The sequence below is a fragment of the Salvia miltiorrhiza genome, chromosome 1, assembly GCF_028751815.1.
Source record: "Salvia miltiorrhiza cultivar Shanhuang (shh) chromosome 1, IMPLAD_Smil_shh, whole genome shotgun sequence".
In the NCBI taxonomy this organism is placed as follows: Eukaryota; Viridiplantae; Streptophyta; class Magnoliopsida; order Lamiales; family Lamiaceae; genus Salvia; species Salvia miltiorrhiza.
The window spans coordinates 36,241,761-36,253,537 of record NC_080387.1 but is presented as its reverse complement, the minus strand read 5'-3'; the positions used below and the strand labels follow the sequence as shown (position 1 = coordinate 36,253,537).

Genomic DNA, 11,777 nt, shown 5'->3' with positions numbered 1-11,777 from the left:
GCGTGGCACACGAGAAATAATCGACGGATGAGGATTTCTACGGAGAAACGAAAGGACGCAAAGGTTAAAAAGTAACCTCGGGGTACGGGAAAAGTACTGTAGATCGGGCAAGCATTTAATGCAGGTGACGTCATCCACGCGGGCGAGTCCTCTGGCTAGTGGCAATACTTCAGAGTGAACTAGCCAGACCAGGGAGGGTGGGAATAATAAAAATACCAGAGGGCAATTTACAGGGTTTATCTTTGCTTTCTTATGAAATTAGAGTACTTATGTCTTCATGATTTGCAGGGATCAAAGAAAACAGCATAGTTTGGGCTTTCACAGTACCCCACTGGTTGAACATGAAGAATACCCGGTTCAACCAGACCAGAGGGGGGAGTGGTTGATGAGGAGTAATACGTGCAGAGTAGGGAAGGAATACGAATTAGAGAAATCGACCCCATTGGAGGGACGAATATAGCAGAGGAGATACACTCGTCAGGGAAGTCATCGTCATCAGAGAAGTCAACTCCATCAGAGAAGTCATCCACGTCAGAGGAGTCCTTCATGCCAGAGAAGTCATTACCGCCAGAGGAGACGCCCTTGCCAGAGAAGACGTGTTTACCAGAGGAGTCCTTCATGCCAGAGATGTCAACATCACCAGAGAAGACGCCTTCGCCAGAGAAGACATTTCCATCAGAGGAGCCAATAAACGCGCGGGAAGGTCTCCCGCATATTATCGAAATTACCAGCGTACCCTTCCACCACGCAAGACGCATGCACCGAAGATGTTTTTACTATTTTACCCCTCCGCTTGTAAATCTATAAATAGGGCCCGAGCTCGTGTACTGTGTTTTTACGCTCTCTCATATTTTCGAATACAATATTTGTTTTCTTTCTCGTGCAAGGTTTCCGATCAGCTATTTTTACTCTTTCCAGCCTTCTCGACTAGGTAGAATTTTATGTTTTTCCTTTATAGATTTAGGTGTTGGTTTCGTAAACACCAAAAGTAGTTAAAGCAGGTTACCAAAATCAACCACACCTTGACCGAAGATACTGCAGTCAGTTTCCTGTGGATTCGACCCTGAACTTGCTGCTAACTAGCTAGTGTAGCTGTGGGCACAAGACTTTTATTTGCACGAAGCTAAACGAAGACTTTTATGCTCATCAAGCATGTTTTGTATAACCTACGCAATTTCAAAATATAATTAAGCCACACAATCCACATGCTAATGAAAAAAAATAGATAAAACTACAATTTTTTTACTATAAATAATTTTGTAGAAATTATCTCACCTAAAGTAGCCTATTGTTAATTTCATTCTGCATGTCAAAAAAATGTAAAGTTGGATAAACTTTGGAACTACATCATCTGTCGGCATCAGACTACTGATTAAATGATAGTTTTGTCCATTAAGACGAAACACTACTAGACTCCTACCCTGATTCAATGTGTAATCTATCCTACCACCATCGAAGTGAACTCAAACATGTTATTATATGAATGAATGTTCTCAAAAAGTGCTCACTCTTATAATTTTCACCAAAAATTAAATCATATAATGCTTTCCGGGGACATTCCACGTTTAGCAAACATCACAATTGATTTGCGTAAACTAATATTTTATACAATTTAAATATAGATTTAAAATATCACAATTACACATAACGATTTATAATGGATAAAATTTAATCAACATTTATAATTTTATACTTTAATGTACAAATAATGTTAAACTAATTAAAATATCATAAATCATATGAAATACGTATATACATATATAAGGGGTAATAGCAAAAAAATACATAGGATTTTTTCATTTTCTAGTTTATATCATCACCTTTAAATTTGACCCTAAAATACATCAATTTATAATTTATTCGCAATTGTCCCACAAATTACAAATTCGCCCATATCAAATTTGATTTGGCAGCCGGAATGCCAATGTGGCAATCAGAAATGCTAAATCACACACACACACACACACACTTCTCTCTCTCTCTCTCACACACACACACACACGCGCGCGCGCGCCCACACACGCGCGCGCCCACACACACTGCATTCTCTCTCACACACATAATCACACCCTTCGCAGACCTAGTAGAAAATGACGTCAAGAATTCGAATGTGGATTCAAAATTGGAATTGCAAATGAAGGAAATTGTTGATGAGGAAATCAAAAAATTAAAAATTGCAAATGAAATTCTGGAGTTCAGGCGCCTTCCTCGTATCTCCAGATCTATTGCCCCAAATTCGTTGCCTTCACGGCTCCGCATGCCCTAGTCAGACTCAATCTCATCGACAACAATTTCTCCGGCCCAATTCCTTCACCTTCAACAATTTGACCGTCTTCGCACTCTTTTCTTGGAGAATAATTGCATGACTCATTTCTAGGGCTCTATTCCGAAAGGGTTTGTGTGCAAATTGAAGGACACATTCTAGGCACTTTGTTTTGCGAGAAGCCTCTGTATACCATCTGTTGGGGGGGAGGGGAGATGAAGCTCTCCGGTGGCGCCAAATATTTTGCAGTTCAGTTTTTTCAAATTCGGACTTCAAGACGTGGCGAAAAAATTAGGGTTTCAAAGCGGTAGAGGAGCGATGGAGAAACTAGGGGTTGAGGGAGAAAGAGAGCGCGAGAACAAAGATAACAGAGACCGTGCTTTTTTTTGTACATGAAAGAAAGAAATGTGGGGGTAATTTTGTCCGAAGCAGCTAAAATTAACTACATTTTATTCAAATAATATTGAATGGACAAGTATTGATTTTCACTATATTCAATGGATATTTCGCACCATTAACACAACTAAATATGTCTTTCGTACTCTACACGAATAATATATTATATTTTTTTATATTTTAAATTATATATTTATGTTGAACAGCTTTAAAATTTATGAATAGTAACAAAAATTTAATAATCTGAAATTGATTTGATTGTTAAAATAATATTTTACTTATACTCATATATTAAACCAATATATATTTTATATAGTTTTTAGTTTTAATAAAGTATTTTAGAACCACGTTAAATTTATGTGAATGCAGGTGAGATTTAGATTCAATATTCCTTATATACATAAAAATACAAAATAAAAAATATTATGCCATTTTAAGAAGAAAAAATAAATAAAAATGTTGTATATTTTAAAGTTTAAAACATGCATTAAAAATATCAAGAACCAAGAATCAAGAATAAGAAATAGGCTACTAAAAGTCTAAGATTTATAGGCTTGTTTGGTACGTGGTATGTGATAAGGTGTGATATGTTAAACTGTCGTGTTTTTTTATTATATTTCATATTGATATCATGTTTAGGATGCATTAAAAGACCTGTAAAATATAATAATATGTTGTTTAATATAACATGTTGCGTCCCGGAGGGTTGACTGTAGGTGTATGGGGGGGGGGGGAGAAATACACCTGTAGGCTATTTTTCGCAAAACAAAACAAACTTAACCAAATTTCAGTTGGAAATAGGTTATAGACTGATACTGAAATACTTCAGTAATTTTGACATTAGTTGAGCACTGAGCTTTAACTGATATCCACGTAAGGCTTCAGTCTAGAGTTTGTAATCAGAGTAGAGTTATTGATCTCGCTAACTATCAGTTGAATCATTAACTAGACTTATAACTCGGCAGTGAAATTTAAACTTAGTGCGAATAGCATTTAGAAAAGGTTTGTCACTTGTAAAATCCTTAGTTACACTCTTCAGTTAATCCAGTTCAGTCGAATACAGATTTAACGTAAATAAGGAAAAACTGAAAGCAGATAAAGAACAAAAGGATTTTTACGTGGTTCGGAAACAACATTCCTACTCCACGGCCAGATGATTTGTCTGACAAACACTCTCGGCTAATGCATATATGTGCACAGCAAACCTACCAACCCACTCTGAGTTGGATTTCTCTCTTGGCTTACCAGGTGCCAAGGAATCGATCTGTTTAATTTTTCTGGTACTAAACAACCACTCTTGGCTAGGGGTGAGCAAAATATCCGAAATCCGAATATCCGATCCGAACCAAACCGAAATTTAAAATTTGGTTCGGATTTTTCGGATTTTCGGATCGGATCGGATTGAATTTTTAGCAAATTTCGGATTTTCGGATCGGATCGGATTGGCACCTTAAAAATCCGAAAAAATCCGAAATCCGAATTATATTTATAATATAATTAATATTATATATTATAAATAAATATATATAATTATTAGTTTTTAAATAGTTAAATATTTCTAAATTCTAACCCTATACTCCCATTTTGGTTGATTATAATTAATGGTTTGTTAATTATGACCTTAATTTGATTGTAATTATCTAATATGTTAGGTTGACATCTATTTCGGATTTTTCGGATTTTTTCGGTTTTCGGATTTTTTTTTGACATTTCGAATTTTTTTTTTCACATTTCGGGTTTTTCGGTTCGGATCGGATTTTATCCGAAATTTTTCGGATTTTCGGATTCGGATTTTCGGATAATACGGTTCGGATCGGATTGAATTTTAGGAAAATTTCGGATTTTCGGATCGGATCGGATCAGGCAAAAATCCGATCCGAAATCCGAATGCTCACCCCTACTCTTGGCTTACCTGGGGCCAAGGAACCTAGCTGTTTAGTTTACCTGGTACTAAACAACCACTCAAACACTCTTTTCTCTCGGTTGAAAAGGGGTTTGGACTATTCCAACTAAGAATACTGAGAATAGGCTCTGGAGTAATCTGTTCTAGGCTAAAGATAAAACAAGAAATGCCTAGATCACTAGGAGAGTTTAGATAATCAGCTAGACTGATTTTACAATAATTGATTACTCTATTCTTCGATTCGAAATTCTATCTATGGAAATGTTGGCTCATGAATTTGACAGAGCTTCTGCGTATGTCTTCGAATCGGTCCTGATTGTTGGCGTTCCTCAAGCTCTATTTATAGGCGAAGTCTTGAATAGATCCGTTGGAGAGATGGTCTTCAGGATTTCCGTCGTTGTGAGAGGATGTCACTTCTTGGGCTAAGGTGGCAATCTTCAGATACTCCATGTAGCAAGTATTTGATTTGTCTTGTCCTTGGAGTATGTTACTTCTGCACCTTTACACGCAACGGGAAGCTTTGATACTTGCAAAGACGATCTTCAAATCTTCGGCATTTAATATTGTTATACTTGAGCATTTAATGTGGCGTGTCTGATACTCTTCACTTCAGTCCGATGCAGAATGTTGACTGGTACTTGATTTAAGCTCCGGTTCGACGCTGTCATGTATTGCATGGATATCTTTGACTGGTGACTTCAGTCTTCGATCTTCAGTCAGTTGATCTTCAGTCTTTGTCGCTTCAATCAAGACAAGTGAGGACTAAACACTTAAGCCCCTAAAAAGAATGAAGACGAAGATGCTTTCTAGTGGTTTTGGTATCATCAAAACTAGGACAATGATATTTCATTTATTTCCCAACATAACATATTAAGATTTTATATAAATTTTATTTCCTAAAATATTATTATAATTAAATTATTTAATAATACTACTTTGATTGATGTTTGGACAATTTAGTATCATTATAATTAAATTATTACGTATATTGCTTCATAGGTGGTATGGATAATTTTATAAATCTGTATAATTTTAGAGGGTTTTTGAATTTATAAAAGACCGTTTATTTTGTAGTACTCCCTTTATCCTACTATAAGTGGCCTGTTTCCACAAATGAAAAATTTTAACTCTTAAAAAAGTGTAGGCCCTATCACTTTTAACCAAATTACACATTCTTCCTAATTCTCGTGCCGAAAAATTTTAAGATACTTATAGTGGGACGGAGGGTGTACTTATTATGAAACAATATACTCCCTCCGTCCACAAAAAAGTGTTCCATTTGGGTGCCGGTGTTTAGTCATATTTTGTGATGATTCTTTAGGTGTTTATGTGCGTTATGGATTTATATTTTTGGTTTAGTTCACTCAGTAATTGATTGATTTTAGCTTATGCGCTTATTGTGTTATTTCAGGATTTGATGCTCTAATTGATTAATTAGTGAAAAAATTTGGAGTTCGAATTTGACTGATTGGTCTTAAGATGAATTGTAGTTCATCTCGATACGAGTTCGTAGGCGAAAACGGATCCAAAATCCAACTTGTAACGAGAGAGAACGAGCCAAAACAAAAAACATCACGCAATGCAGTCCGCGCTGATGACCCACGGCCGCTGGCTTTTCCGCGCGAGCGCACCAATTACCCCATGACTTGCCCGTGAGCTCGCTGCCATTCCTAGCGCCCGAGGGCATTTCCCAACGTCCGAGTACCTTTTATCCGCACGCACGCACGCCCCCGCTCAGCCAAGGCCAGCGCCCGCGTATTGCCTTCACACCGTCCCTCACCCGCTCGAAACCCCAGCGACCGTTGGGGTAATTCCTCTGCCCGCGCCCGCTCAGCCAAGGCCAGCGCCCGCACGCTGCCTTCACACCGCTCGACGCCCCACGCTCGCTGAGAAACCCCAGTTCCCGAGCTACTCAAGGCCAACGGCCGAGGGCATTTTTCCACCCCGCACCTGCACACACGCAGCGCCTAGCGGGCACTGCCTTCGCCCCGCGACCGCTAGGTGTGTGTTCTCAACTCTTTTTGCGCGTTCAGCCTTAATAGAAAATAAAAGCGTGTTTTACTTTGGGGGATATAAAAGGCTGACTTCTCATTTCCTAGGGTACACTTACACTTTCCCAGGCAGAGTTCTAACCATCGTTCCAGACACCAGTTTTTCAAGTTAGGGTTTATTGCTTTGATTTCTATCCTTACGCCTAGATTAATTCAGTAGTTAGAGAATTAATTTCCGATTATAGTCATTTGCTGTAAGTTTCCATTTATTGCTTAGATAAACTCTGGATTTATGATTTTCATTACAATATTTATATTTCTTCCCGTTTACTCTTTAGATTAATTCTTATTTATGATTTAGAGTGCTGTCTAGATAATTGTTTTATTGATTGCTTGTTTAATTATTGAATTATTGCTTTCCTCATGAACCCTGGCGTAAAATTACATGTTATTTCATTATTACTTATTTACATTTGATTTCCGCCTAGATAATTTTAAATATTTTATTTTAATTAATGAGAGAGAGTGTCAGACCCAAAATATTGATTAGAATGTTTAGGTTTAATTTCTTGTTAATTGTGTGCAAGACGAGTAAACGCCCCGTTTAGCCTCCCTTGAGAGTACGACTTGTGTTAGCTTATTCCACTGCAATTGACCTCGTACGATTGTGAGTAAATTCAATAGGTGTTTTGAGTTGAGTTAGCCGACACGGGTATTAAGAAAGCTGATAAAGTTGTTTTGAGTGAGGTAAAAGTTAGAGAGTAGGGGTAGTGCTAATTACATGGGTTAAATAAAATAGTGGATTCATTAATGACATAAGTTGTAAATAAATTGAAAAATAAAGGGCATGAATGTACAAAAAGATAAACATGACACTTTTTTGTGGACGAAAAAAAAGGACAAATATTACACTTTTTCGTAGACAGAGAGAATATTAGGGTGTCATGTGTTTAAAAAGGCCAATAAAACTGCTCATAGCCTGGCCTTGTTTACTCGCTCTTGTCCAGATTTTGTTTGCTTAGAAATATGATTTTGGATAATTTTTTAATTTAAACTTATTTTTTTTCCCTAAAAAAAAAGTAGGATGCCATAGTTATATTATACGGTTACAGAATCGATCACCTATTCACTGTGGGCAAGCATAATGTGCGCACCATTAGTGTGTCAATTTTAATTAGAGTAAGATATGTTAATTCTCTTTCTAAATTAAAATTGTCACATCAGTGGTGGGCACATTATGCTTGTCCACGTTAAATAGGTGATTGGTTCTATATACCGTCAATCATTCGTACCAAAGGAGCCTATAATGTCATGTGTAACGTCACTAACGTCATATACAAATTTACTATTTCAACTAGCATGTATATAGGCGAAAAACCGGCCAATTATTTGGCAATTTTTGGAGTATTTTTCAAAGGGACGAAAATTTAATAATCAGAAATATATCTGCACCCAACTGAAAATAAACACAAATATAAAGAGAATGATCCGTTCAAATAAAAGTTTTTCTTATTTTATTAATCAAAAGTATGCTGATGAATGATCCGTTCAAATAAAAGTTTTCTTGTTTTATTAATTAAAAGTATCTTGATGTAATTGATATTTATATGATTTTCTACGTTTCGACTGGGAAAAAATATTTTACTAATTAAATTGTATTTTATCGTTGCATTATTTTGTATACAAAAAGAATATTGTTATTTTTATATAAAAATCACATTATTTCACGTATATCAGTCATAATAATTTATTTACTTAAAATTGTTGGAGCATATTAATTTCTAATTTGTAGAATTTGGATTACTTCTACTCGAATCATCTGTATATAAATGTGTTAATCTCGGTTTATTGGGTTCGTATAATACTTTGAAGAAAAAAACAATGAAATTCATATTACTATTACTCAGTTTGAGCTTCACGCAATTAAGACATGCATTCAATTGCAGTATGCTTAATTTCCTCAAAAAAAAAAATGCAGTATGCTTAATTACTGATAATTTTCCCACTCAAATATTGTCAAAATTTAACCAAATATATAATTAATCACAATCTCTCCCTGAATCAAAACCACGATTATAGTATCATTTACATATTAAATTTAATTATTCAAATACATAATCTTGTCGTCAAGAAATGTTCACTTTACATGGAGTATTATATTCTTCAATAAAAAACACAAAATATCCCCTCCACAATTCCTCCCCCAATTTAAACACGAACCCAAACACTACACTTTCAGAGTTTCACTCCACACACTCTCTCTCTCTCTCTAAAATTCACCCCCACCATTTTCACCTCTGCATTCTCCTCCACTAATGGCACCTCCACTCCTAACCGCACTCCTCCTTCTCCTCCTCGCCTCGCTAATACCAGCATCACAGTCGCAGGCGGCCACGTGTTTATCGCAGAGCTTCACGAGCAACAAGCGCTACACCTTCTGCAACGATCTCCCCTCCCTCAACGCCTATCTCCACTGGGACTTCAATGAGGCCCAATCCACCCTCTCCGTCGCCTTCATCGCCCCCCCGGCTCAGCCCGACGGCTGGATTTCCTGGGCCCTCAACCCCACCGCCTCCGGCATGGCCGGTTCGCAGGCCCTCATCGCCTTCAAACAGCCCGACGGGAAGATGGCCGTCAAGACGTACAACATCACTTCCTACCAGCCGCTCAAGGAGTCCAAGGTCTGGTTCGACGTCAAGGAATCGTCGGCGGAATCCTCCGGCGGCACGATCAAGCTCTTTGCCACCGTGGTGCTGCCGGAGAAGGGGAGGACGGTGCTCAACCACGTCTGGCAGGTGGGGTCCTCCGTCACCGGCGGCGTGCCGGACAAGCACGCGTTTCAGCCCGCCAATTTGAACTCTAAGGGCAGCCTTGATTTGCTCAAGGGGCAGAGCACCGCTTCTGCCGGCGGCAATTCGAATCTGAAGAAGAGGAATGTGAGTTTTGTTTGTGTGATTTGCTTAATCGAATTTTGTGCGTGTGATTTGCTGTTTGTAATTTCCTTTCTGGATTTTATGAGGAAATTTGGTATAATATTATACTATATACTTGAATGACACATACATTTATTTGTTTGAATCTAATTAATTAGTTGAGAAATTGGGATTTACTAGAAATAGATATAAAAGTAGTTTACTAGTTCCTTCATTATTGGAACTTCATTAGTTTCTGGTGATGGGGTTAATAATTGTGTTAAATCTAGTTAGAAATAGGAGTTTGATTGATTTGGGGAAAATGTTTGGGGATTAATAATCGTGCTGTATTCAGATCCATGGAGTGCTGAATGTGGTGAGCTGGGGGATTATGTTCCCTACCGGAATCATAATTGCGCGATACTTGAAGGTGTTTCCCTCAGCTGATCCAGCGTGGTTTTACCTGCACGTCTCGTGCCAGGTCTCTGCCTACGCCATTGGGGTTGCTGGTTGGGGAACTGGCCTTAAACTCGGGAGCGAGTCCAAGTCTATTACTCATTCAGTCCATCGCAACATTGGGATCACGCTCTTTGTTTTTGCAACTCTGCAGGTAATGGCTATGGCTGTTTTACAGCAAGATTTTGTTATTATCTGCATTTTTTGATTGAGGGAATGCATAATTTTATCAAGAATGAGTCTAGGGCTAATCTTGATTTGTGATTGATGGGTGTGTTTCTGGATTATATATTATGAGGGTTTGGCTGTTTAGAACTGTATCTTTCGCATTGATGCTGAGCTTTGCTGGTATGTGGTGGTTGCTCGTTTGGCGTTATTATGTAGGTATTTGCATTGCTTCTGAGGCCCAAGAAGGACCATAAGCTCCGCATCTACTGGAATATATACCATCATGGGATAGGATATTCAGTCGCTGTCCTTGGCATCCTCAACGTGTTCAAAGGTCTCGACATATTGCAGCCTGACCCCAAGTGGAGGCGTGCATACATTGTTGTGATCGCGGTTCTTGGAGGCATTGCCCTGTCGCTGGAAGCCTTCACTTGGGTCGTCGTGTTGAAGAGGAAAAAGGCATCTACCAAACCCTACGATGGCTACAACAACGGACACACGAGGCAAGAACCTCTTGCTCCATGATCATTTTGCTTTGTTGCCTTATCTATGCCTATTTTTACCGTATTTGTATCTTAGATTCACTTGCTTGACTGAGTTTGTGCCATTTCCTCCTGTACAATAGATTATATAGTTAGTCTGGCATACAACCTATAGATACAGGCTGAAAAAAAAATCTTATTTTTGCGCTGTTTCTTTACAGCATGAGTCAGGTATCTAAGTTGATGTTTGTTGCATGTGATCCCTCCATTAGAATAATGCTTCATTGATCATCAAATAAGGCACATGATTCTTACTTGCAAGACTTGCACATGGGCTGCCTTGATCATCTCCCTCGACTCGACTCCTCTGTATCGAGCCTTCTAAACTCATATTTTATTTCATCAGTACACACGTGACCGTGTGAGCTCCCAACCAAGCACACCATTTTTACATCAACATATGGGAAACCTTGATCTAGGGCTCATCTTCCTCGATTCCTTTGTAATCGAGTCTTTTAATTTCATCACTGCAAACATGAGTATACTAGGTTTCGATAAAGCACATGATTCTTACTTGTAATGAGTTTGCACATGGGAAAGCTTGATCCTCTTCGTCCCGAATCCCTTGTCGGGAATCTGATCCCGTATTTTATTTCATCAATACAACACGTAGGTGTGCGACGCCTCGTCGGAGGTGTCGTGATCTAATTGGTGTAAACTCTTAACGGTCAAAAGTTCACTTGTGTGGGCATATACAAGAAGAAAGTTAAAAGAGTGTGATTTGAGGTGTTTGGTCCCATTTATATATGATCATTATCTTTCTTTGCTCACCACTAACCACTTTCACTTTCATTATGCTCACGCCTTTTTTGTTCACATTTCAATTCTTAATTTTTTTTTTCTTTCTTCTTTTTTCCTTTTTGAATTATTTTGACAGTTGTTACGTTGTCTTTTCAAACATGGTAAACACATTATAGAAATTTTTGTTGAAGTCCACGAGTTGTCTTGGATTTTTATGTAATAATTCAATTGCTTTACGACATGGGATTGTGGTGAAAGTTGTCCGAACTCAAAGTAGGTCCCATGTTATGCTACGAGTCATGAAATTATATAATTCTTGTAAATATTGGATTGAGATTTTGAAAATAATCATGTGTTGTAACATATTCAATAGGTACTAGTGAAAATAATAAATTCTAAATGGGA

At 37.9% G+C, this 11,777-nt stretch overlaps 1 protein-coding gene across 1 annotated transcript; it reads left to right on the top strand.

Annotated features, from left to right (window-relative positions):
• The first annotated feature begins 8,700 nt into the window (after positions 1–8,700).
• Positions 8,701–10,826, top strand: LOC131022984 (cytochrome b561 and DOMON domain-containing protein At3g25290-like). The gene is made up of 3 exons (XM_057952526.1): positions 8,701–9,489; positions 9,821–10,075; positions 10,306–10,826. The coding sequence occupies exons 1-3, from the start codon at positions 8,869–8,871 to the stop codon at positions 10,612–10,614; spliced, it is 1,185 nt and encodes a 394-aa protein (XP_057808509.1). The 5' UTR covers positions 8,701–8,868; the 3' UTR covers positions 10,615–10,826.
• The last annotated feature ends 951 nt before the right edge of the window (positions 10,827–11,777 follow it).